At 40.5% G+C, this 27,732-nt stretch overlaps 1 protein-coding gene across 2 annotated transcripts; it reads left to right on the forward strand.

The window, feature by feature from the left end:
- The first annotated feature begins 368 nt into the window (after window positions 1-368).
- kank3 (KN motif and ankyrin repeat domains 3) lies at window positions 369-27,697 on the forward strand. Of its 2 annotated transcripts, none has more exons than XM_019269881.2 (12): window positions 369-463; window positions 16,248-16,322; window positions 17,442-17,529; window positions 18,227-20,005; window positions 20,271-20,373; window positions 20,547-20,780; window positions 20,968-21,058; window positions 21,403-21,622; window positions 21,728-21,870; window positions 24,267-24,467; window positions 26,011-26,112; window positions 26,968-27,697. In XM_019269881.2, the coding sequence occupies exons 3-12, from the start codon at window positions 17,493-17,495 to the stop codon at window positions 27,025-27,027; spliced, it is 2,970 nt and encodes a 989-aa protein (XP_019125426.2). In that variant the 5' UTR covers window positions 369-463; window positions 16,248-16,322; window positions 17,442-17,492; the 3' UTR covers window positions 27,028-27,697. The 2 variants fall into 2 exon arrangements, with proteins under 2 accessions (XP_019125426.2, XP_027145755.1); XM_027289954.1 differs by having other exon boundaries at window positions 17,446-17,529.
- Window positions 27,698-27,732: the final 35 nt, after the last annotated feature.

The following is a 27,732-nucleotide window of genomic DNA, read 5'->3' on the forward strand; positions in this document are numbered from 1 at the left end:
AATATAACAATAACGACAATATGTAATAATACAGACTATAGTAGAGAAATATAAATAATATCATAACATAGAATATACAGTATCGTTTAGTTATTGTATGGTATAATATATAGGCCAAACCAAATACATAAATCAGTCCAAGAAATGTTAAACTATAGCCTGTAATGGTGTAAACAAAAACAAAAATACTGTACATACAGCTTTACCTTTTTAAATGTTTGTCTTGGCCTAAAAGCCAAGACATATGGATGATGCAGGTTTTATATATATATATATATGCATGCAATAGTTTTTTTTTATTTTGAAGTCCAAGAGCGGAAAACGTCTTTCACCTTTCATGTAACTTGACATCAGTCGAGTTTTTTTTTCTTTTCTTTTTTTTTTCTCCTCCTCCCAAACTTTTCCTACCTTCTCTGAAAGTCATGACAAGTCTCAGTGTGACTGGACGGGGACGAGCCAGGAGGTAAGGAACAGCCCGAGGCATCGATTATCACGCATGATCCTGATATGTATTGATTATAATCATTGGCTGACTGATCGACTCTGTGAACAAAGAACAAAACGATTTAGTTTGGAGCTGTTTCAAAGCGTTGTGGTAGATTATTGATTATAACTAATGTTATTGTCTCTGCAACGCATTAAGAAACACTTATAAAACTGTTCTTTTTTAAATTATTGTATTTGATGCATTATAGTTAAAATCTTTTGCAATATTTTCAGCACTTTGTGTCTTACAGTTTGTGTTTATAAACTTACTGTACTTGTGACAACTCCTAGAGTACATTTGTCACTTCTATAACTGTTAGGATTTTCTTAATAATTATTTGTAATATTAAATATTTATTTTTGACCCTACAAGTCTGTCAAATATTATGTTTTCACTATTTGCCCCCCAAATCACCTAATTTAAGGTCTTTTCTCTACTTAAAATTGAAGTTGTGGGTCTGAAAAACTGTTGTTTTGTGTGAGTGTCTGATCAGATACATCATTTGTGATCTATAATCTCAGATATGGTTCTTTGCGGCAAGTGTAGACACAGCATTGTGTTTTTGTGCTTGTTGCTCCTTGCCCTTTCCACATAATCTCAGTGCACATCTTTTTTTGTTGGTTGAACTCTTAATTCAGCTCGTTCTTCAGCTCTTTCCGTTCTCCTACTTTGTTTTGTCCATCGGTTTTGGAAAGTGCTTATTTGCTTACTAAAAGTGAGGACAGATAGAGCAGATATATCTTGTATAAATATCTTTTTTTTTCTCTCAGTTCCTATAACTGTGGGTGAGGCTGTGACATGGAAATCCCCACGCCCCCTCTATTGTCAGAAGTGTTGCACCCCTCCCCTGACTTTTATTACTTTGCATTAACTCAGAGTTTTCATTCTTGGCACTGGATGTTCAGATGCTGAGTCAGTCACAGAGAGGCCGACCTCCGCCAACGTGTCTCTGCTGCTGGTCATGTTTCGTCTGATGGACCACGACTTGCAGAAAAGGTCACATCCACATACTTCTAGAAGCTGCAGTGAAGTCTGATAGCAGAAAATGATTCAGCAATTCAAAACATGTACAGTCCCTAAGCATGAAACAGAAATAAAATATGAAGAAATCCACCATGCGAGAGGTAGAAACAATAAAATTTTGTCACTCCCCTTCCCTGGGGAATGTGGAATGGGATTCTGGGATATGCAGGAAATCACAACTTTGAGTTGAGACTCCTAGAGTACATTTAACATGACAGATTGACGAGCTTTGAGTGTTCAAGTGTTGTTGGTTGTGTTGCTGGAATTACTGTAACTGGGGTTTTCCCCAAACATTCACCAAGTGTTTATAGGTGCTCTAATCTATAATTTCTACAACAACAGCGTATCAAAGGACAATGTGAAAGACGTCACTCAAAGGAATGAATCTGCAGAGAATTATCACCTCTATCTACTATTGCTCCAGCTTTTCCGAGCTTTATAGTGAGGTTCAGCTCAATATTTAGCTGTCTGGCTCACAACTTTACTGTTTTGGTTCATTCTCACAGCTCATGGAGTAGTTTTCGGCTGCAGCTGTTCTCAGCGAAAAAAGTTTTAAAGACATAACTGTACACCGCCTGCTCAACACCAAACAACAGAGAGTCAGAGTTAACTAGCTGGTGAGCATTCAGCAGCTAAAGAGCCAAATATTTCCCTGTGAAGTTGGTGGAGAGGTAATCATGGTAGCTCACAAAGTGTTTCTGTAACTGAAATAATGGAGTTGAATGAGAGAATAAGATCGGTGTGGCTCCAACAGTGATGCAGGTGTTGCACCAGATTGTCATGAGGAGGGAGACAAGTCTGAGGAAGACAAAGTTCTCAGCATATGACCCAGTGACCTGTGGTCATGAACCATGTGTACTGACTGAAACAGGTTGAAGGTAATGGCTAAAATAATTGATCTAACAAATGTTCTGGTTTCATTTTTGAAGAATCCAAGAGTTGAACCACTGTTCATACATCTGGATATAAGAAATGAGAGGTTCAACCATTTGAACATAACATTGAGACAAAAACTGACCTAACTTGCAAGATCACAAAATCTTGAGTTCATGTTAGAATCCACCTTCAAACTATGTGCTTGTGTGAGAACACAGTGATTAGAGGCCAATCAGTGTCCAGCTATGGGTGAGGTTTAACAAGTGACTCTTCGCTCAGAAACAATGGTGGCTGCCAAAGAAGTTGGCGCACAGGCTGCTAGCATCAGTTACATCAGACCTAGAGAGTAAAAGTTTGACTACGTTGTCATTTGTTGATCTGAGTGGTTGAAGTTTCCCAATAGTAGCCGATGAGAGACAGATTAATAATCCAAACACCTGTGCAACAAACCATGTGGGGCAGTCAGGTTAGAGAAAAGAGGAGGATCTGTTGACTGGCTTTGGAATAATTATCAGAAGAGAAACCTATAAATATTCATTAATAATGTCAGGATGTGGTGGCCTTTCTGTTGAGCCTCCTTTTATCAAGTGAAACAGAAACTGAAGATAGATTTTTGTTCTGTTCACAAATTGAACGGCAGTACTGTACAAAGCTGGGATGAGGCAACAAACAGAAGCTGAAGTCATCCTTTAAATGACTGTTAATCTCTTAACAACTTTCTGAAGCTCTCTCAGGGGAAACTGTGTTTCTGCAACAGGACCCTCGGGTTTGACTTACTGCTGTCGCCTCAAAAATAGATTCTCTGTAAGTTTATTTAGAGGTGTCTGGGTTTCAGTGTTACACTCTGATACCTGTCCTGTCATTTTTTCTTTCATGTTCCTAATTTCTTGACCTTGTTTGCACCTTTTGAACAGAAGGATAGTTTATTAAATCAAAACTGAATTAAATGTGGGCCGGTGCTCAAGCTCATAAACGCTGCTGCTTGATAAAATACGGGCTGTCGTATTTTTAGCTCTATTACGAGTGGTTTTATTTTTAGCACCACAAGACAGAGTTACTCAGTTCATGGCAGGGACTTGATACAGTGAAGAAAAAGAGAAAGCTGGACTCACAAAATATTTTAGTGCAGTCAACAACAAAATCAGCATGTCCTCACATGTAGTATGGTTGGTTTACAGAACAAATGTATTAGGATTTATTTGCTACTATGTGTACAAGCCTCCACCCTGAGCTCATGCATTCTCCCTCTTCTACATGTTTAGTTCAGAAACAGCCTGTGTTTCTTTGTTTTGGATTTTTTCTGGCTTATTTCCGGCCTCTTCTCCTTTACTGTCGGCGCCACCTCTTGGTGTGTACAGACAGACCTCTGGTTGGATTATTGCACCCAGCCTTTAAGAATGTGCCAAATTAAATTTTTAAATTTGCGTACTCAGCCTCAGATCTTTTCCCGTTTTTTCTTTGATGTTCTCAGACGAGTCAGGTTGGTAAACACGAACATGCTGGGAAGAGTTTACTGACATCACCTCGCTGGATCCCTTTGTAGTGAGTTTCAAGCTGTTTCTTCCCAAGTCCATGTGAAGCATCACTGAGTTGGTAGGCATTCGGACTGAAAACAGCCCTGAGCGGCTGCATTGGTGGCAACATGTTGTTTCAGGTACCAATGAGACAATAAAACGTGATACAGGAAGTCCAGTTGAAGTAACAGATTAATTCTTATCAGATACCAAAACAGTGGACCGAACACTGTAACACTTGCAAACTTATCACAGTCGTAACAATTTTATCTTTTGTCAGAACAGTCATGAGATAAACAGCAGAAATGTGTGTTCCTTTAATACAGTAATCTATCAGGAACTTGTGCTTTTATCTGATTGGCTAACGCAGCGTTTTTGGACGACCCTGTGTTGTTTTGTCCGAGCACTCGTTGGAGGCAGTGGTAGAAGGTAATTTATCCAAGAACTGCACTTAGATACAATTTTGGGGTACAGTATTTCAAATTTATGCTACTTCCACTTACACTACATTTCAGAAGGAAATATTAATCCTGTTTACTCCATCACAAGTTAAATTACCTCCACCTGTACAAACTACAATAGTAAAATGCTTCCACTTACTTGACTTTTCCTTGTAATGGATATATTCCCAGTGTAGTTCTGAATACGTCTTTCACTTCTGATTGCTGAGTCATTCTAAAAGCAGCCACAAACGCTTAAAGGTCAGAACCATTTGTTCATTAGTTCAAGGAAAAATCCTGTGGTTTATTTGTTATTAAAGCACTAAACTGATATCCACTGATTGTGGACTCACAGTAATTATTCCAGGAGAGGTAAAACGTATCAAGCTCTTTGAAAGTCGCTCATTTGTTTACGATTTTAAAGTTCAAGATCTTTTTTTCTGAGGCAAACAATTAGTTTTAAGTGTCAGAGCTACATTGAACCTGATAGCAGGAGGCTTTCATCATAATTAGCAGGCATCCAGGCTTTGAAAATGGAAATTTCCACTTTCAGCTTCACGCCAGATTTCTCTGATTGGAGAGGCTTTCCAAATTGCCCTTGAAAATAGAGGAAGCTTTTTAGAAGTTCAATGTGTTTGAGAGAGGCAGCTGCATGCTTTCTACATGTAGCTTTTCTAAACTTTTTTTTATTAGACTTTTTTAGTTTTTCAATTATTAGCTCCAGAGTTGGCTCCAAGCTGGGGCGGTGGACAGGAAGTACACTGTATACAGCAGAATGTAATAAATAAGGATTAAGCAAATATTTAAGAGTAAAATGAGGGCAGCTCTGGGTGAGAACATTGCGGGGTCTTTGGCAAAAATAATTTCTTGGAGAAGTTGGTAGACTTTGCTCCGTTAGTTATAATTTTTTTGCTTCGCTGTCTCGTACAACTCAAGAAAAAGATTTAGGTGTTTGAATTTAATTGTTGTTTTGAGATAGCAGGCGTGTTTCAAGTCTTCTCAAGATGACAGATTGATGGTTTTGCAACTCTTTCCATTTTAATTTAATAATGCTGAATTTGGTTGCCAGTCCATGTCTTATAATTTTCATCATGGAGTCCTTCATCCTGGGTTTGAATAAATTCAATCAGCTGGGATCTCTCCTTTTTGACTTTGTAGAATTCAGTCCAGCTATGAGACTTCAACAGACATCTCTGAGACGTTTATGATATTGACCTTTAAAAATGAATATCATTAATAACATTTCAGAATGATTTTATCACGAGATAATGAGATAATGGGAATAATAAGTGGTGATAAGAGAAAAAACAGATGTTGATCTCCAGATAATACTTAACAGACCACCCTTGTGTTCTGGAGTTGTATTTACTGATTGCTGTAATGGAAAAGGAAAATGAGCCAAAGGTAGACTCTCTGAATGGATCTACAGTCAGCTCTCGCCTGAAGCTCTGAACTTACTTCAAGCTCTGGCTGCTAAAACAGCGGTCTTTTAAGTGGGGTGGTGCAACATCGTGAACAGTTTGTTAAAGGTTATTAAAGGAGACGGCTGGCAACATTCTTTAGTTATTTATGTGTTGGTCTGTTTTTCAATACTGCTCCCTATACCCCATCTGTGGCACTCAGAGCCCACTGCTTCCTATCGAAAAAAACAGGTGGGCACTGTAGTTTTAAGCTAATGTTACTCAAACAGGAGTAAATAGTGCATTTCTTGGGGACTGCGTGAATGTGAAATGAACAACAAAGCAAAACAGGTGTGTATTCTGAATTTATAGGATTGTCAGTGAGATGAACCACTGTGGTCCGATCAGATGTTGTTCCCTTTTCTATCTCCACTGCCTGAGAAAACTCTGAATGTAAAACACTGGGCTAAAAATACCCATGTCAGCTCAAGTGCTGGCAGCTTGGGAAACAGGCACTAATCAAACTATGTGCACTAACATCTGGGTGGGAAAACACCAAACTAACCAAACACTGCAGCATTTTGGCACCATCTGTTAGATTTGTTTACACTGCCAAACACTGATGATGAGCTAGAGGTCATGATTTGACCCTAAAAAGCTTTCTGACTGGTAAAATTGCGAAAGTGGCAGATTGGTTTGAAGACAGACCAGATTATTGTGGCCAGAGGCCAAGATACTGGCTCTGCCTAAACTGACCGCTTCTCCTTGGAAGAACCAAACCACGACTGCTTTTGGAAACACTTACTGCATGTCACTGCGATGCCACAAACCTTTGAACCCAACTTTCATTTTTGGATCGAACAATGAAAGTTTTGTGTGACACTGAAGGGAGAAAGTGAGAGAGAGCTCTGAGTTTACTGTGTATTCAAACTGACGCCGTCTTGAGATTTTGTCTTCACTGCTTCTGCTTTTGAATCTGATGCCTGAGAAATGTCTCTGAGGGCAAAGTGAGAGAGAGGCCGTGAACTCCAATTTCAGACTGGTTTCCCAAACCTATGGCAGCACAGAGATCACCTCTGTTCACTGGCTCATAATGGAACAAATGTTGTGTTTAGCACCGAGGTGCCGGTGGAAAAGCACCCCTGCCCTATGAAGTCACATAAAAAGCCTCCAACACTGCCATGTTCAGTTCCCACTGCATCCGCACGACATGAAAACAACCTTTTATATCCAATTTAGCCCTTTTTACATTCCATATGCATATGAGTCATAAGTCAAGCATTACATAACAGCTTCAAAACTCCAAATATTTTACAGTTCATTTTGCCATAGACACTTTTGTATCTGCAATATGTATATGCAATATTAACGAAAGTGAAAAGTAATGTGGGTATCCACCCCGTGATTCAAATCTGTTCCAAGATGTAATGTGTTCTTCCTTGGCCCACACTACACCCCTTCACCAAGTTTCTGTAATCATGCTGGCAGACAAACAAACGGCACCGAAAACATAAGCTCCTTGGCGGACGTAATAAACTTTTAAGGACAGAATAAATTTAATAAATAATCTAACAAGACAACAGCAGAGGACTTTATGAAAGGAGTCTTCTTTTGCAGTTTGGATGAAATCACTCTGTGGATCGTCTCGGCATCGATATGTTCAATTAAGTTTCGTAATGCATGGCAGACATCAAATTGCCTCTCAGTGCAACTACAGAAGTAATGACCGACCCAAATCTCAGAAGCTAACTGAATCAGTGCATTATGGAAAACTGAATTAGAGCCCACAAACATGTATTTTCCACAGGAGCAGCTCCGTGGTGATGAAGGTGTGTTCTCAGGAGCTTTGGGAGACATTTCAAAGCGTTTCAAAGACCCACGTACATCCAGTGCCTTGTCATTAGCTGGAGTCTCTCCATCAAAGAGATGCTGAACTGTTATAATTTTGCACCAGTGAAGGAAATAACATGATAATAGACACATATTTTAGTTGTTTCTGGGCAGAAAGCAGCAGCGGCTGACATCTGGTCTTGTTCTGTAGTTTTGAGAATCAGACATCTGGAGACTCCAGTTGTTACTGTTGTTAAAGAGACAAATAGGTCACAGTCCCATCTTAAATTCAAATCAGTGTACCTGATATGTAGGTCAACTCAGACCGGTGCTGGTTTATTTTAGTTATGTGCTTGGCTAGAAAAATGAGAAAAAGGAAATGGAAGAAAATAAAGACAAATTTCTACAGTTAAGATGGAAACTTCAGTTGAGAGAGAAAAAGCCAAATACTTATTTAAAAAGCAGCTTTTACCAAGGTTCAGTTTGTTTGGAGGAAACAGGCCTGTAGAGTTTTCAGAGAGAGAAAACAAGGTGTGTTTGGTCCAAAATGCAACGTGACATCAGAGCTGGAAACTGGCTAATTGGGGAAAACTCGATTTGTGAGCCCTGCTTTGTTTCAGGGAGGGGCAGCCAGCCGTCAGGCATGGGACTGCTTCAGCCTCAGCTGACTGGATGTTGCTGCTGCCGCTGCTGCTGGGATACAAACTGTGTGCAGCTTTCTAGGCTGCAAACATCATTGTTTCCAGAAAGAAACATATAATGTTTCTATTCCAAGAATCCATTCATGTCCAGTCAGATCTTTGGTTCTGTGGTTGTCCATGTTTGAATCTTTACTGGATAAAAAAAACCACAATGCAGTTTTCCCAACAGATGCCGAAAGTTGTTACTGGCACACTGAATGTATACCAAAATACTTTTGCAATTGTAAGTGATTTCTAAAGGATATTTCACGAGTTGCTTTCTTTTTAGTGTGAAATTACGACATTTTGGGAAACATAACAGATGATAGACTAGTTCTTGTCTAGCCTATATCTCACATCTGTATCTCAGCCAGTTGGACTTTCTTTGATGGTTGTCAGTCTTTTCAATGTCAATCAAAAATGGTCAACCGCAAAGTGATGTTGGCAAGACTGATCTATCACATTCCCCCGACTGTTCTCCAAACAGGAAGTTGGGTAACATGCACCCAATGTCAGACTGAATGAATTAAAACTTAAAAAAAAAAAAGAAAAACAAATTAGAAAAACTCATCACGAAACACCTCAAATGAGTTGAACATCACAGAGTGAGCAGATCTGACAGAGCAGGAGGTACAAAGTTATCACTGGATGTTGGCGTCCATTCACAGGGGCCTCTTTTTATCCCTCATGAGAAGCTTTATGTCAGACTTTAAATCAGTTCTCAGCATCTTCAGATCCACCGTGGGAGCCTTCAGTGCTCTGCTGCCAGACGCTTCATCTTAAAACTCATCAAGTGGCGGACTTCCCCGGAGACTTTATTGAATTCACTTTGTGACATTTTGAACCTGGACAGTCTGGAAAAAGGCAGAGAGCGGAGGTGGTGGGGTGGCTGATGTGGAGAAAACAACGAGGCCTCACAAAACTTTTCGAAAACAGCGTCGCCACCAAAGAGGCATAATGCCTCATTGTGGAGGCTGAATGTGGCTGATTGTGTTTGCTGGAGAATCTGGAAGGAAGAGGGAGGGGAGGCAGGACGCATGTGATGTTCGGAATCAACCTGATTGTGATAAAAAAAAAAAGATTTTTGCTCTGAATACAGCAGGACACGCAGGACGTTGGTGATGTGACGTCAGTGTGTGATTCATGTTGAAGAGGTGGGAGACAGGAAATGGCGCCTGGTGGCAGAATCCCTGTATGTAGAGGTGTGTGTGTGTGAGCTTTCACACACACAAACACTTAAACACTTAAGTCTTCGGCCAAAGCTGATAACACGTTATCTAACCTCAGTGTGATACATCATGTGATGTTGGCCTCTGTGCTGTTGTTGGCTGCAGGATGCAGCAGTGTGTGTGTGTTTGTGTGTGTGTGTGTGTGTGTGTTCATGTCACATTGGCTCTATTTGGCTCTATTTGTTCAGCCCTCAGTATCTGCTTGTCTTCTCTCCGGTGTTTTCCTGCTGCCTTCAGGAAGCAGCTTTCAGGACGGCGCGATGGGTTTCCTGGCAGGACCCTCCTCCCCCCCTCCAGTTCCTACTGGGAGACAATGGGAGGTCTCCTATAGGGGCATGAAGGGGTTGTGTGTGTGTGTGTGTGTGTGTGTGTGTGGCGATGAGGGGGATTTATTGGAGGAGTAGTGGGCTTCCCATCAGGAAACTGCAGATTTATCCCAGCAGCAGAGAGGCCCTCTTGTGTGTGTGTGCTTGTATTTCTATGTCTATTAGGCCTCACAAGGATAAAGACATGAAAGAAATCTTCTCCTCGCTTTTACAAGAGATTAAGTTTAGGATTAGCAGTTGGTTTTAGCTTCAATATTAGCTGGAATGTGAGTTTTTAAAAGTTTCTAAAGTTTGAAAATACTGTTTCCTGTTTCAGAAAGCAACAAATAAGTTGAGGTTCAGAGTTTATTCTTGACCTTGGAAACAAAAGTTACACAACAAATCTCATCTACAGCTCTCTGATCACGTCACAAAATTTTCATTTTGCCCAGTTTTCATGAAACCTTAGATGTTCATGTTTCCGTTCCTCTGTCTTGTTCAAGTCGCCTTTAAAAGCAGAAGTTTCAGAGTTTGTCAGTAAATTCTTCATGGTTGCAAATTTGAATTATTTTGATTGTTAAATTTGTATTTCTATTATGATTGGTGTATACATTACCAGAAGAGCCAGAAGATTACTCAAAACTCAAAAATAAAAGTGTACTTTGTATGACTATTTTATCAATAATTTCTGTTATAGACTAATAGGAGAATAAGATTAGACTGAAAATAATGTCAGTGTCTATGTGTGGTATTCATATAAGGGTGGAAGCCTGTATTTGTGGTGTGTATCTTTGTTTCTTTGGTGGTGTGTGTGTGTGCAGTTTTCTGAATGGGTTTTTTTTCTCATGTAAAGCAGTCAGAGAATAAAAGTTGCTGTCAGTGAGAGGAGGATGTTGACTTTCACTCCCTCCCCTCCTCATCTGTCAAATTGAGACTTTTTCTGGCTTCTCTCCTTGGGAAAAGGGTGGCGTGGGGATGAGGTCACTGTTTGAAAACATAGCCCGAGCCTCAAACGAACACAACATTTCCTCTTCCGTGAGGTGGACTACCCCGTGAGGCAGGACAACCCTGTGTCCTCTTCTTCATTAATAACGTGTCCACGAGTCCGCTCTGGTACTTCTCCACTCGTCACATGTTCCTACTGAACCAGAGAGGAAACAAGTATAGAAAACTAAAAGAACAAATTCTTCTTGTTGTTGTCATTGAAATACTAATCCATCTAAGTTATTTTTATAGTAATAAATGTATGTATTCCAACAATTTAAGGTCAGGTTCATTAGGTCTTAGATGACAAAGTCAACATGTAGTGTTGTGTTTTCAGTGTAAAATGAGCTGCTCATTTGGTTTGTGGCTCTGACTGCTTCATTACTAAAGCAGTTTTGGTCAGTAGATGATTCCTGTAATTTCACTTTATTACATTTTGGGTCTTATTTTTGTAGGTCTGGGAATAATAAAACAGCACTTAGAACATAATAATGTCCCTAAAAAGAAGTTCAACAGGGGAAAAGAAACACAAGCAGTCACACAATCAAACTGGTTTTAAACAAAGACACAGGTAAGAAAGTTTGAACAAAGACAAACTATGAAATTATTTCCCAAATGGTCTGTTGTAAACATCCATCACAGTTTCCACATTCAAATTTAAACATTTATTAAACTTGAGAGTCGTGCATGCTCAGTTTCCCTGTGTGTTACATTTCAGGTGTGCTCACTGTGTGTTAAGTGTCGAAATACAGTGGTTCTGATTAGAGATGCAACAATTAACTGATTTTACTATGAACTGTAATTTTAAACATTTTGTAACCACGAAAGCTCAGCTACAGTGTCAACCTACAATCTGTGAAGTAGTGTTGAGTTAAATGTTCATCTTCCAGTTGTTGTGGAATTTTCTATTCTTAGGTTACATGAGGTCACATGTGGGCCTTGAGGTCTTCGGCAGTATTAATTGTTTGGCTTTTTTGGGAACAGTAGGTGCCAGTCTATCTCAACGCCGTGGTGGCCAGGGTCGCAGAGACCTATTGCTGCCTTCCTAGACATAATAGATAGCTTGCTGTTGATTTTCCAATCTGCGTAAACAGACATCTGTGTCTCCAGACTAGAATATGCTGACAATAACACCTGCATGGGTAAAAACATTCTCTTTGGCTAATTCTGGGCGTATAATATTTGTGGTGTTATCTGTAGAGGTTTGAAGTCTAACCACCAGGATGACTTTGGCAGAATGTGAAGCTGACTCAGGCACTTCTGATGCACCATGAGAGTGTCTCTAATTCTCCTCAGCCAAGCGTCAATAAATATTACAGCATAAGACATCAGAGGCTCCTGAAGACTTTCTTCCCTCCTGACCTCACCATTGACCTTTGACTTCAGCAACTAAACAGGAAAATGAGCATTGTACCATTTTAAAGCAACATTGTATAGAAATTGTATTTTTTTAACACCCCCCGTTTCATAGTGTAATACCACTGTCCTACATATGGACAGCTATACATGTACTTGTTATGATTACATTACTTAGGATGAAAAACTAGCAAGTCGCCAACTTTGCTAGCAGCCAAACATCAAGCAAGTGCAAAAACACAGACATAGCAGCCAGTCCCAGATTTACTCTTGTCTGACAGCTTCTAGCTCACTCACTCTCTCTTTTTATCTACTTAGCTTCCTCCATCAACGTCCTCTTCGATCTTTTCACGTCAGTCATTATGTCCATAGAGCCTGTTGAGCCCAGTTACCTCTGGTACAACACCAACTCTCCTCCCTGTCAGCCCCTGGGCCTGTAAACCGCATCTTCTTCCTGGTGGTCCAAACGCCTGTGGTACAAACATCAACACTCCCCCTGGTGCTTTGAGCTCAAAGTCTGTGCAGTGCGGCGAACAAACTGAGCTAACGTTAGCTAACAGCAGCTGTAGTTCGCAGCAGTTTATGATCTATCAGGAAACTCGCAGTTGCTGGTGCCCATGTGATTATGGGATGTAAACATCCATAGCGTTGTGAAATAAATGAATACATGTTTTTTTCAGACTATTATCGTACCCTCAGAATCTATAATCATTGCATTCCTACTTTAGATACTTTGGCTATACAGTTGGCTTGTTTACAACCTGTAATTATCTGACTCCATTGTTGTAGTGATGTTGTTGTTGTTGTTCTCAGGTTTCAGCAATGCACCAGTACACTAAGATGGTTATTCTAAAAATGAATTAGATGTTTAACAGGTGAACATTATCTATATTTTCTCTGTGTTCAGTACCAGAAAACCTGGAAACTGGAAGCATAAATAACAGTTAAATAAATAAAAATGTAGACTCTTCTGGGATCACACTGATCAAACTACAATATGTATGTTTTTATTTTAGTTATGTATTGTAGGAACATTTATTCCACCTCTTTTCACAGAGCTCTGGCTTTATTTGACGCTTTTGGGTGTGAGCTGCTGCAGTTATGATCGCAGTGTTGCATTAAAACTGAATCAAGAATGTAATTTGCACCCATGGAGATGTCTCATGCTGTTTAGTCACCCTGTAGAACAGTGAAGTTCATCTGTTCACAACAGAAACTCTTCAGGCGTTTACTAAATTAAGTTGGTATGACTGAATTTTCTAGCCGTGAACATTGCCTTTGTCTGACTGCACAATCCTGTGACTCTGTCTGTCTGTGGATACATTTTTGGATGTCTGTGTGCTCATATGTTTGTGTTTATGTGGGTTTGACAAGTTTGCACCGTGTTTCTGATGCGTGCGTGTGTGCGTGCGCTTATATATATGTGTTTATGGGCATTTTTGTAATTTTGTGTGTTATTATGAGCATTGGCACTCAGTGGTGTGTGTGTTTGTGTGTGTGTGGGAGAGGGAGAAGCTTGGCAGCGTGGCTCTCAGCTGGTCAGGACTCTGGGTGTAGAGGGAAGGAATGCAGCTTCTCTGTAATTTGCTGTCTGTCATCAAATCAGAGAGAAAAACAGCAACACTTGAGGAGCAGGGGGAAATGTATGTGCGGTGGGTGAGAGGAGAAATGAGTCATGTGAGGAGGGTTGAGATGAAGATTGGAAAGGAGGAGGCGAGAAAGAAAGAGGACAAAAGAAGATAAACAAAGGACGAGGTGAAGAATAAGGAAGTTTTAAAGAATTCAGAGAAGAAGACAAAGTAAATGTGGAAAAGGTGAAGTAGAGCAGATGCTAATTAACTTTCCAACATTGCGCAATTTAGTTTCATGAAAAATGCTCTACAGAAATGATAGTTCTCAGCATTTGATGAGTTATTTGCAGTTTACAGCATGGTGGCCCACAGAGCAGTCTTCTTTCTGGCTGCTGTGGATGATGGATAGAGAAATTAAAGTGAATAATTGTGTCTTCAACTGTGTAAGAAACGGTTATGATACTATTAAATTAAAAACCTGTGTATATGCTGTCAGTGTAGTGCTGTTAAAGCAACAAAACTTCTATGTACTGGAACTTCCCAAAACTTTTATGAACCTTGAAGGTTTTCGTTCTCTGTTTTTCCACTGTTTTGTTGTGTCACATTCTGCTTTAATAATTGCGGTCTTTGGATTTAGTTCCACTTCATGAGCCGTACCAAAATTAAGTTTTGACAAGAAAATGGACGAGTGGAAACTCGCGACAATGACTGCACGTTTAGTGATGTGAAAAAAGGCCTACAGCTAAAACTGGTCTTCTTATTCAAAGATTCCTCCATGTTGAGTTCTAACTTCAGTTGCTCTTATGAGAACAAGTTTATTCAGGTTTAAAGGATTCAACCTGGACAGTCCGAGTATGATTTGTCCCAATCTCCAGCATTTCTGATCTGAATTCATACGTGTTATAGCTCTGACGATCTGCAGCTCATCTTGGTGAAACTCTCATCATCACATTTATTTGGCATTATTTGTAATGTTAAATTTGGTGTGGCTGTCTAAAAATGAATGACGTAGTGCCTACAGTACATGTCTGCGTACAGTCATAGTTGTTGATGTGTGGAAAACATGGCACCCTGTGTCTCTGACGTGTTCTTTGTTTTATGTTTAAAGACACATACTTTGTTATCCTTGATACAAACCATATCGCAGCTGTATTGGATTCATTTGGACAATGAACTGAAGTTAAATAAACTGAAGCCGGATATGTTTCAACATCAAAATCGCTTCTCGTTCAAACCAGTGAGAATTACATGTTGCTAAAATTGCCCAACAAACAAACCGTGTTTCAGTCATGTGACGTGTTTATAAGCTCTGGTTAGCTTGTATTTGATCCCAAACAAATCCAATACAAAGACTCAAAGTACAGTAAATTACCTCAACTCTGGTTTGGTCCAAAGTAAACCGGCAAAATAAGGTTACTAGTGTAAATCGTGTGTGATTGGCTCGGACTCTGCAGCATCATGTTTACTGTGGTTTGACCTGACAGAAACTCTGAGGAGAAACAGAGCTGTGGGCGATAAGGTGACACTGAACAGAAACATCGTTATCAGTTCCAGAAGATTCTTTCTTTTCTTATATTTCCACTGCATATTTGAATGAATCCATTGTCCATAATGACCCATAATATAATATGTCTGCCTGTCAGAATATTGCGGTCATAACTTTGACAATAAACTTTCTGTCCGCTGCTGTCTGGGCTGACACATGATGTGTGTGTGTGTTTATATGTTATCAGTAGTCAGTCAGCTAGAAGGACGACCTACGTGTTGCAACAGCATGTGTTAGGAATGTGCCTGAGGCTGCTGGAAAACACATCTGTGTGTGTGCTGCTACAAGAGTGTGTATGTTTGAAAGAAATGACTGCAGGTACTTGGGGGTGGGGGGGTGGGGGGTACAAATTTTGTTATTTTCATATTATAAAGACAGAGAGTGTGTGTTTTTGTGTTGCATGAATTTTTTTGTTTTTTGTGAAGAAGAAACTGAGATATGCACTAAAAGTAGTTTTTTATGTTCAACCACTTTGGTTTTATGTGACCCACATAGACAACAACACCTATAATTTCCTCTGTAAACACACACACCTGCGATAGTGAGGTTTTTGGCGGTGCAAGTGGATACACACTGTCGCAGTGTCCTGCCCGTCAGCTAGGCACATCCTGGCTTCTTCTATGGTCACATGATCTGCTTATACTTGATTTCTACAAAAGATAATTGCAATATTTAAAAAGCAGCTGAAAAACTTTTGATTTTGGGTAACAAAAAACTCCAATCAAGGCCAACACTTCAGGTTTACTCCGTATAGTGTGTACACGGACAAATACATAGACCATGTAGGCATTATGAAAGGTGTTTGTGCACCACGACCCTCCAGTTCAGCTTCAGTGTGCCTTAAAGTGTGTGAAACGCAGGGTCCTTCTCAAACATTTCAGAGAGCCTGTGTCCTGTATATGGAAGTATCCACACCCATTGTGTTTGTCACTTGTAAATGATTAAAATGCTGTACAGTGTGCAGTGCGATGTGTGTTTGACTGATCTGACCGTCCCTCTCCTTTAGGGCTGTGTGGAGCAGGCAGAGGGGAACCAGCCTAAACTCCAGCTGCATGAATCGCTCACTGAGCGGCTGAGAGAGGTAAAATTCAACACAACATAATATCATTCATTGTCCTGATTAAGTTATCATCTATCATATTAAGTTAATGCATCCTTCTTTTCTCTGTAATTGTTATACAATTGTCCAGATGACCAAGTATCTGGTTTATGCTGTTTTAAACTTGCTGTAGGAACTCTTGCTAACTGCTAGCTCTTTTCCTGAAGCACAGGAAGTGTTTTTATATTTCCTGTCTTGTTTGGAACAAACAGAAGAACCAAGTTGTTAATATGAGCAGTGAGATCTACTATGGATGAACAAAGAAAAGCCCTCAACTTATAAGATTGTTTTTGTCTATTAAAGATGATGCATAGCATAAAAAAACACTCTTTTAAACATTGATTTAAAAGAAAATAAGTCTCATTAGTACAATGCAGTTTTCCCCCTTAAAATCTCTGTGACATTTCTGAATAGATGCACATTTACACACATCACAGTGTGTATGTATGTAACGCTGTTGTTAATGGAGCAGCTGTGGGTTTGGACACTATTCAGCTCTTTTGTTGTTGACTTTGTTCTGAGGTGTTTCCTCTGACTGTTATCTTCACTATTTGCCAGAAGCTTCTATATGAACACTAAAAACATCTGAAATCTTTGACTCTTAGTGACTAACAGTAACTTGCACTCGTCCACTATATAGATGATGTGACAGCTCAAACAACCACTAGTAGGAATTTAAGCAGAAAACACACAAACTCTACAGATGATGCCAGGCTTAACATCCTTCATCACCTCTAAAGAGGAAAAGCAAACAAGAGTCCCATGTAACAAAACCTCTTTATGTCTCACCTTGTTTTTGATTCAGTCACAAGCTGACATGTGCTAATACGCCATAAGAAAATATCTTCAGGCGTCTATCTAAGCATCTGTGTCTACTATTAAAGTGAAAGCGAGCCACTTGGGATAACAAAACCATAGTCATATTTAGAGCATGTGATTTTGATCCTTACAGAAACACCAGTTAATGTAAATCAACACACTTCAGTCAGTAGGTAACAAATGAGGGCCAGCGTTTTCACCAAACTACTGTGCGATGTTTTGGAAATCATATCCTCTTCCTTCCATGACAAATGCATTCATGTCACTCTGTGTTTCCTTTAGCCAGGTGTTGATTTGAAGCTGTGCATGTGCTGAAAGGTCCCAGTGCTGAAAATGACTCAGTCGGTGCAAGTAAACCCGAAGCTTCCTGGTAAGAAACTGTAATAATAATATGCTGTTGTTTTTGTATTTCCACCTCATATCCGAATTTCGTTTTTGACTGAAAATTTAGACATTTCTCTCTCTTCCTCTTTGTGCTGTAGTTTTTCCATGTTTTTGTTATAATAAATCATTTGTTTCAATCTGTCAGTGTTAGGTTTGTGTGGTTTACCACATGGAGATGAAGAGATGAAGAAACAATAGTATGATGTGTCTTTATGTCGCTTGTGCTATAAACACTACAGATCAGACCCGTAATCCAATACCAATTTATGACGACACATTGCAACATGTCGGTGTATTAACTGTAATCGGTATTAACACTAAAGTATGGTCATGCTGTACCAATATTTTTATACTGGATTACAACATGATATTATCTCTCCTCTTTTGAGAAGAAGTTATGTTTTGATTTGAGATTTGTCTGCTTCTGCATTAATTAAAGGTACACTGTGGAGTCATTAGTTGTATTATGAAGAAATATTTTTAGAGGTTACCTTTTTGTTTATCTCGTTTATATTACATTATTACATTGATTGAAAGTTGGTGTCAGTAATGTGCAAAGAAGACTGCACTTTTTGGTGAAAAACACTAAAAGCAAACTCGACTTTTGTTTGTTCACAATAAAACTCCACACGCCACCTTAGTATCTAGCCACATTGTCCAGTTACATGTCTTTTTCCCTTCAGATCTGGGCTCTCCGTTCATGTACTCCAATCAGGAGGAGGCTGACCAGCCTGGCTCCTACTCCGTCCAGACTCCATATGGTTTCCAGCTGGATCTGGACTTCCTCAAATATGTAGAAGAGATAGAAAGTGGGCACAATCTTCGTCGGGCACCTGTCAGCTCCCGGCGCTCTGGCCGAGGGCTCAAACTCTCCCAGAGGAGTCCTGGCGTAGGAGGACGTGCCAGTGGCTGGACATCCACAGAGTCTCTGGCATCGCCAGCCAGTGAAGATGGTAGAGCTCCTCCTCCCCCGCCACCACGCAACCGCCTTGGGTCAGCACCCTGTGAAGGGCTCTGTCTTTCCCCTGTGACTCTCCTAAGTGTTCCTCCTCTGTCTGCTGGAACCAAAGTACCACCCCCTCCACCACAGCGCAACCCCAGAGTTGAGCGGACACTTTTGGAAACCAGCCGGCGGCTACAACAGGAACAAACCCACCAGCACCAGAATGGTGGGCGCTTCCAGCTTGCAGATCCTCCCAAGCCCTCTCCATCCACTCAGCCCCTGCAGAGTAACTGGACTAAACCCAGTCCTCAGACCTCTGGGCTCAGCACTCCAGCTGCTGGCACCACAATGACTCCAATCCCGCCCAGCCAGCTGCAGACAGTTAGAGAGCAGATGGCTACCGCCTTGAAACAGCTGAAGGAAATGGAAGAGAGAGTAAAGGGTGTTCCTGCACTTGAGAAAGAGGTGGCCAAGCTTCGTGCAGAGAAGGACATGCTCCTGTTAGCCCTGCAAGAGAAGAAAGTAGCCATGGAGATGGCCCAGCAGAAGCAACCATCCACAGAGTCTTCTACCCAAACCACAGAGACCATTAAAACTGATCACAGTATCCACAGTCGATTGACTGCACCAACCTCACCTGGACATAAAGGCCTTGGAAAATCCAGTGACCTGAAAAGGCTGACTGAGAAATTTGAGTTGAAGGAAGAGAAAGCTGCAGAACCTTCAACAAAGATTTTAGTAAAAGCTCCAGCAAAAGTGTCTGTTGTTGAGAAGAAATCAGTGGCTGTTGGAGATGACAAGCCGATGGACTCAGTTGTTTTCTACTACAGTCAAGGTATGAAAGATGCTTCTGAGGGCACCAGGGTAAATGTTTGTGAGAAAGGCACCAGAACAGAGGCCCCTCTGCTTCACGAGACAGGAATACAAGCAAGAGTGGAGACAGAAGAGGCTGAGGTTTGGGTTATGGAGTCACTACTTGGGCTGACAAGTGAGGCACAGCGCGAGATTGACACCTTACAGGACACCATTAAATTCCAGCAGGAGTCAATTGTAGCTCTGGAGGACAGGCTGAGTGTGGCCGACAAAGACATGGTAATCCTGAAAGCCCAGATGGAGGAGAAAACCTCCATAGTCACATTTGAGAAGGGGGTTCTTGTGAAACCAGACACGACGGATGCCCATATAGAGACAGTGATTCCTGTGTTAAAGCATGCAGCAGTTTTGTGCTGTCCTGATGTGAACGACGCATGTGTAGGTGAGAGTTTAACAGCAGATCAGATCGAACAAGGCACCCAGACTGAGGCTTTAGTAGAAACTGCAAAAACAGTCCCTGTTGCAGTGGTCAGCACTGGTTGCCAATGGGAGAACGTGTTTGAGGAAAAGATGGAGGAGCAGAAAGTGCTGAAGAAGAGACAATTGACCATTGCTGAATACAAGGTTTCACCAGAAGAGGAAGTGGTCAGTATGGCTGAGAAGAATAACCAAGGAGAGAAGACTGCATCCAGCAACACCAAGACAGGTGAGAACCTGGAGATATTTGCCTTAATCATAGGGTTTAACATGCTTTAGGTTCGGACATCATATGTGGCTCCTTCTATTAATCTTAACAAAATACACTGGTGCAAAAACATAGCACACATTACTAAGTGCATCCTGGGGCACATACTAAAGAGAGAACATCATTTATTATTCACAACAAATAAAGTCATGTGTAAGGTATGCATTTCTCTTGTGTACTTTGTTTGAACTATTGTTTGATCCAACTGCTTCCTTTATGGTAACAGGTATGCTGAAATCAATCATGAAGAGGAAGGATGGGAGTAACTCAGGCGAGAATCGCACTGCTGGCAAGAAGAGCCTGCAGTTCGTCGGCATCCTAAATGGAGGGTGTGTAACGTGAAGCCTGATTTTATTTTGTACCACAGTAAAAATAAAATAAGAGCGACAGATGGTCTACAGGTTGTAAATAACACTTTGACCAGGTCACAGGTTTGATAAGAAACAAAAGACTTGTTTCTTCTTGTGTGTTTTGTATTCAAGCAAATATTTGTGTCTGCTAGGTATGAATCTACATCCAGTGAAGAAGAAGAGGAGGAGGAGGAGGAAGAAGAGGAAGATGGGAGTTCTTCTGGAGAAAGTGGAGAAGGCGAGTGCTTGGACAGCACAGAGGAAGATGAGGCAGCTCTGGAGGAAGAAACATCCGAGGAGGAGAGAAATATTAATCTAGACGAGAGTGACAGTGATGAGGAAACCCTGAGAGCCACAAACTATTCATCCGATGCTGTGAAAGAGAAGTATGTCGTCTGTGTTCGTCAAGTTTCTGTATTGGTTAATGAGTTATTAAGTTTCAGGACACAAAGAGAAAGTCTTACATACATCGTATAAACACACATATTGTAAAATGTACTTACAATCATATGGTAAAGATAAATTATGTACAGTCAAAGTCATACAACCTTCACACATTGTTGTTTGTTACAGGTTTGAGCTGAGCTCAAAAATGCGTGAGGCCTGCCTCATCATGAAGAACCACCTGAACGATGATATCAAAACACTGAAGAGTAAGGAAGTGGTGCGTTCCTGCATGCTTCTTCAAACTATTTTATGAGAGTGGTGGGACTGTATTAATTTGTTTATGTATATTTTCAGCAGCTGCATCAATCACAAACAATAGGAGCTTCAAGTAACAATAACACGAGTCTAGACTGAGAAAAGACTCAGGAACTGGATCATTGTTGGCTTTAACAACAGATGACTTCCCTTGACATTCAGTGGAATTTGAGGCTGCCCTGAACAAATACTGTTTGACTTTTACCAAAGTCCACTGAATATACAGAGATAGATTTGTTTCAGATGCTGTTTGGTTTACAATGTAAACTTGTACATAATATATGATCTCCCCACCTTCACCTGCAGCTCTCCAGCACCCACACTGTCCAGCTCGAGTGGTTCCGTATCTCTAGTGCCAAAATGGCTCAACCTTCACGGGTGTCGGACTACCTGATGGCGTTCTCTGAGGTGTCGTCAGTGCTCCTGGAGCACATAGTCAACATGACCGACGGCAACGGCAACACAGCTCTACACTACAGTGTGTCCCACTCCAACTTTGGTGTGGTGGGGCTGCTGCTGGACACAGGTCAGTGACAGAATAAGCATTTAGCTAGTTGTACCGAATGTGTGCATTTATATGTAAGCAATGTGTTCTGTATATCACAGTAAATGTCTGACACGGTTCCCGCAGGTGTGTGCAGTGTGGACAAGCAGAACAAGGCAGGCTACACGGCCATCATGCTGGCTGCTCTCTCTACTGTGAAGGAGGAGGAGGACATGGCTGTGGTCAAGAAGCTCTTCGGTCAGGGCAATGTCAATGCCAAGGCCAGCCAGGCAAGTCAATCAGTTCGTGACACTTGCATAACACGAAACAAACGTGTGTTGTTTACTCTGTAGTAGCCACTTTCTGTTACTCCTTCCATGTTCCCATGGTCATTTACTGCTGTCATGCCTGTCATGTGTCATATTTGACATGTAGGTCCTGGTTTTATTAGTGAGAACATGCTGATTTTGAGATGTAAACATGCTTTGTTCTGACATTACATTAGTCATTATGATGTGTTCTCCTGATGTAAAATGTAAAAATATTTGTAACACACCAAAATCTTTTTTTTTTTTAAATAAAAAAAATCACATTACCTGAGAAATGTGAATGAATTCGTCCAATAAAGATCACAAAGAGCTTTTGTGAATCTGTAGTCAGCACTTATAAGAGTCGATTCTAGGTAAGCTGACTTTGTTCAAAGAATTAAATCTGATTTGGACTCATTAAACTGTTAACGTGGAAAAATGTAATCTGGATACCTCGGCTCAATTCTACATATTAGAGCTAAATTAGAAAAATTGTAAGTGAGGTGAACGACTCACTAATTAGATCTGTTAATAGCATTAGTTGGGATAGATTGCGTTTTTGCAGCATTTCTTTGCTGATTCAAAACTTGGCTTTTCCCTGCTGGTTGTGTTTGTGTGTGCTGCAAATGTTTAAAAGTCAGTGAGAGTTATTTTTCGGTTAGTTGAAACTCAAACTAGTTTTGAATGAATGTCTGTTTGAGTCCTACTAGTTGTTTAAGTGAAAGTAAAGGAGATAACAGGGGAAGTGTTAAGAGTATTTCCTGTGTTGTGAAGTACTACATTCAGAGTGGGATGAATAATTGGTTATGTGTTAAATTGGATTAAGGAGAATGAGGAGCCTTACATGAAACTCAAGTCATCTGTAAGAATCTGTTGACTTTTGAGTGGTTTTATCTCTTTGCCTGATCTAATAAGGTTGTGTAGTGTGTGTTTGGACACGGCGCCTGACAGGCTTTCACACTGCCAAGTCATAGGACTCTGAATTTATAGCATCACTGGCTATAAATCCAATTACTGCCGCTAGTTATTGTTGCTGCATGTAATAACACGAGGCACGCAATGCAATTTTACAGTCAGGAATTTAAGTCATACTATTTTCTGCTGTGTTTTGTTTTAAGTGTAGCTTTTGGACCGTGAAGTCATGTGCTGAATGACATTTGCAGAAGTACTTGTTTGACTTAATGACTCAGATTTTGAAATTTATAGCAAATCTGGTGGCATGAAACTAGAAGAATTTACCCTTTTATGGCTTGACGTTCTCTCAGAAATGTTTTGTTAATCCCCATGTTGTATTTAAACCACATTTATACCTGGCACAAGCACTCTGTATCTGGATATCCTGTATGTCTGGATCAGGAAGAACACACTGGTCATGCAATCAGAGCAGACCATCTTCAGAGCTGTGATGTGGATCTGAGCCAGATATAAATGCAGTCTGCACAGCGTGACCACATTCTTAATAGAAAAATTCCCCCATCAAGTTGAAAGGTCGCCTAAGTCAGCCTCGTCCTGATAGCTCAAGCTGCCTCGCAAGTCTCACCTTGTAAAAAGCAATACAAAACTCACTTGAACTGGGGGATATCAATTTTATTGACAAGTTTGCCAGCCCCAGTTAATTTGATGGTTTGAATTCTGAGTGCGTACATTTATCTTATCCCCTCAAAATTTTCCACAATGGTCTATAGCATGTATGCTGCTTTCTGCAGCAACTGTCACTTGCATTGCACCAGAGTACATTTGCATAAAGCTGATAAGGCTGTCCCAACTTCCCCCTTTAGTGTCACTGGGCACCCTAGTCTCTGTAGCTCAGCGAGCTGTGTGGGCAGCTACAATACCAGGTTCAACTGAAAATAAGTAGCAGTCTATTGCTGTCCCTGCTGTTGAGCAACCTATGTGAGTGAAGGGCCGGTAACGATGGGCACTATTTAGGGGAGGAAACATAGAAGCAGCTTTGTTGTGGTAACGTCACTAATTTTAACCTTTTAACTGATTAGAAAATCTGGGTTGAGGTAATTATTGCTGCATAATAACTGAAAAGCTCTCAAGTAAAGCACTTAAGATAGAACAGTTTCAGAGGAGATGTGCCAAAGACTGAAACTAAAACATTGTGCTGAAAAACAGAAAAAGGATGTGTACTTAGCAAACGTTATCTGTATAAATAAAAGTAAAAAAAAAAAAAAAAAAAAAAAGCTTCACTGTTTGTGGTTAATCTTTAGTTAAAGTCAACAGTTTCCTCATTCATATTGTTTCAGATAGTGGAACAATAGGATCGGTATCAGTAAATCAGTGTTCTTTTTCCCTTTTTTTCAAAAACTCTTCTCAAGCTGGATTTGTGTATTTATTCTCACCACATTTATAATTATTCAAACTTTTTGCAGGCGGGCCAGACAGCATTGATGCTAGCGGTTAGCCATGGTCGACAGGAGATGGTGCGGGCGCTGCTGGAGTGTGGTGCCGACGTTAACGTGCAGGATGACGAGGGATCCACGGCTCTGATGTGCGCTAGCGAACATGGCCGTGCTGAGATTGTCAGACTTCTCCTGGAACAGCCGGGTTGCGACATATCCATTGTTGATAATGTAAGGCATTTACAGTTTATCCTTTCAGTTGATGCACCGTACAGATCGAGCCAACTGTTGGATCTCTGGCTGCTGAAAACATCTGAGCACTTTCTGGTCTGGGATTGAGCTTAATCTGTTCTCAGGAAGCGGCTTCTCATGGGAAATTGTTCTATGCCCCCCCCCCCTCCTCATCACCTCTTTTTCTCCTTCTCTTCTTTCGTGTTTTTCTTCATTAGCAAGATAGGCTGAGTGCTTAAGAGCCACAATCAGATTAGTTTCGCCTGCCCTCTACTGAAATCAGCGCTGTTTACAGGAAACACAATCACTGGGCAACTCACAAGCCCCCAGGGGATTAATTAAAAAACCACAACTCCCCTGTTCAAAACCGCAGACTTGCAGATTTCAGACACAATGCCCTGCATACTTCACCACATCACCCATGCTGTAAGAAGTAACTGTTCACAGTCAAAGGTGGAAAAGATTCATCACTAAGTACTTTTAGTCTCTGAAGGGTCCAGACTAAATAATATTGATCATTTTGTCAACCAACTGACTTCTATCACTTCCCTTACTTTTCTCAAATAGCAGAAATCTTACTCCAGAGTGAAACTCCTCACAGCTCTGCTTGTGACATTTCTCGCTTCTTTGTCTTGTTAATCGGCACAGCCGTGTGTTTTAAAGTGATTTTACAGAGGATTTGTCTTGAAGACAGGCCAGGCAGACAGATATTTGAGTATTCACATCTGTGCCAGAGTTAGTTGGCCATTCAGCAGAGGCTTCTGGCTTCTGGATTATGTTTCAGAGCAGCACAGCTGGACCGAGAGGTGGACCGGGTAGGATGGAAAACATTTGGAAAAGCCCCCACCTCCAATGTCCGCTGAACACACACAACAACAGGACAAACCATGACTGTAAGACACAGTCGAGTTATATGTGCAGTGCTTTTACAGAGACTGAGGTTTTCAATTTATTCATTCTTTGATACATTTGAAAATAATATAATTTTAGTTCAGTTTGCTCAATACTGTCAAATTAGGTCTAAACTTGTATGAAACATTAATGTTCTTCCTGAAACAGGTGTTCTCTGTTAGCTACAGCACGATCAGATTAAAGTCTGCAGCACTCCAAGATTATTTAGATCTTTTGTTTGGAAGCGTTACTGTTTCCTCTGGAGGTTTTTAAGTTTATTTCTCTAAAAACAGAAACCTAGAGTCAGACTAAACCATTCCCAGTGGCTTCAATGAATGAGTCTATTACAGGGCTAAAGTTTAGTAACTGAGTACAAGCTGCAGTTTGCTGGGAGAATAATTCCTGGACGTTACTGATATCAATATTTTAGCTTTTTAAAGTAACATTAATCACAGAATGTTTTGAGAAGGATCCCCTAAAGTTACAAAACAACATTTTTACAGAAAAAAAGACCAAAAAAATTGTGGCTGAGGTGGCTCGACTGAAAACGATCAAACGTGTAATGTTGTTCACGTGATCCATGTCAAAACTTTCTCCTGTGTTTTAGGGATCAATGAAGTCAATTTAACTGTTTGTCCTTGTCTGTCTGTAGGATGGCAGCAACGCTCTGTCCATCGCACTGGAGGCGTCTCACAACGACACAGCTGTGCTGCTCTACGCCCATATGAACTATGCTAAGACCCAGACTGCTTTGGTGAGTCCACCCTCCCACCCATACACCTCCTCCTTTGTGGAGATTGGGTAGATACAATCTGAATATTTCTCATTTAAGTTGATGCTACAACTTTTTCAAGAGAACACATGTAAAAGAAAGCAAATTAAACACAGTCAAACAAAGTTACAGACTTAAGTAGTCCTAGAATTTGGCCTACCTTATAGCAAAGTCACCTTTAGTTGTCTGGCTTTGTTCTTCTCGCGTTTAACAACCTGCCAAAAAAACAGGAAAAAAGGAACAAAAATCTACATTTGGAGTTTACTTAGTAGATAACTGTGTTGTTACCTTTTATGAATTTTTGGGGTCACCAGTTCAAAGATTTGAATTGAAGCCACCAAATTTACATCTGCTGAGAAATGGCATGCAAGCAGGCTAAAGTGAGTGTAGGTCACACTCACGACATAACTGTACAGTGAGCAATGTGTCTTGTATTTAAAGTGGGTAGGATCAGTTCCACAGAGGGCTCCAAGCTTTAGTTTGGGTGTGGGCAGCACCGACTGAAGGTGCACTGCTGCCCCCTAAAGGTGTTGTCAAGCTCATGTGTATTGTGTTTTCTGTTAAATGGCAGAAAACTGAACTGAATTAAAACATTTCCATTAAAAGAAACTATTTTAAATTCATTTTATATCGATATAGCAATAAAAGTAATAAAGAAATGACTTATGAATGCTTTTAAAGTAATCTCAGATTTGAAAGTGTTTAGTGATGTCCGTGTTGTTTTGCTATTTCCTCATATGTGTATATACACACACATACTAATTTTTGATGAATAAGTTCTTTTAATGTAATTTATAATATAAAAGTTAACCCTGTTCTTCACATCATGCCTTTTAGGGGAGTCCAAAGGCCCAGCCGAGGAGCCCCACCAGCCCCAAGCCCTGGCCTTCAGACTGACAGGATCAGGGCTGCTCATGTGTGCTGACAGACCAGCAAACATAACTGGATCTGAGCTGTGAAAAGCTCCACTGGAATCTACTTAAATATATATGTATTTATATATTGCCATATGTCCTGCATTTATAATTATTGTTAATATGAGAATCTTATTTTTCCATAAAAGTTGTGAATGGTTATTATATATACATGACTAATATGAGCTCCAAGCATGTCTGAATGGGTCCCCGCTGTGTTTTTTCTGTGACAGATGAGACCTTACATTTATTATTTGCACTCCACTAATACTTTACTGTTTAGGGCAACACACACTGGTGGTTTATGATGCACGTCATAAAAAGCACCCATTATTTTCCATGTTAGCCTACACACAAGATACTCACTGTCTTTTAGTAAATCCCAGTGTCGACGCTGCAGAAAATGTATCATATTGGTGCCCTGGATCGACACAGGCTACCTTGACTACTTCTGACTGCATATCTGGTGTGTACTATGGACATCAAATGACACGACGCAGCCTGTGTGTGTATTATTCTTTCTGCCCTGCCTTGGTTAACTCATCTGTGAACCTCTTTGCTCTCATAGTCTGCACTAACTGTCTGTGCATTGTATGTTCATATAAATGTATACATATATTCATGTCTGAAATAAACATATTTACATAAAGGTTTATGTAAACTAATTGTTTCTGCACAAACATGTTTA

This window comes from Larimichthys crocea, chromosome XVII (assembly GCF_000972845.2).
Source record: "Larimichthys crocea isolate SSNF chromosome XVII, L_crocea_2.0, whole genome shotgun sequence".
NCBI lineage: Eukaryota > Metazoa > Chordata > Actinopteri > Sciaenidae > Larimichthys > Larimichthys crocea.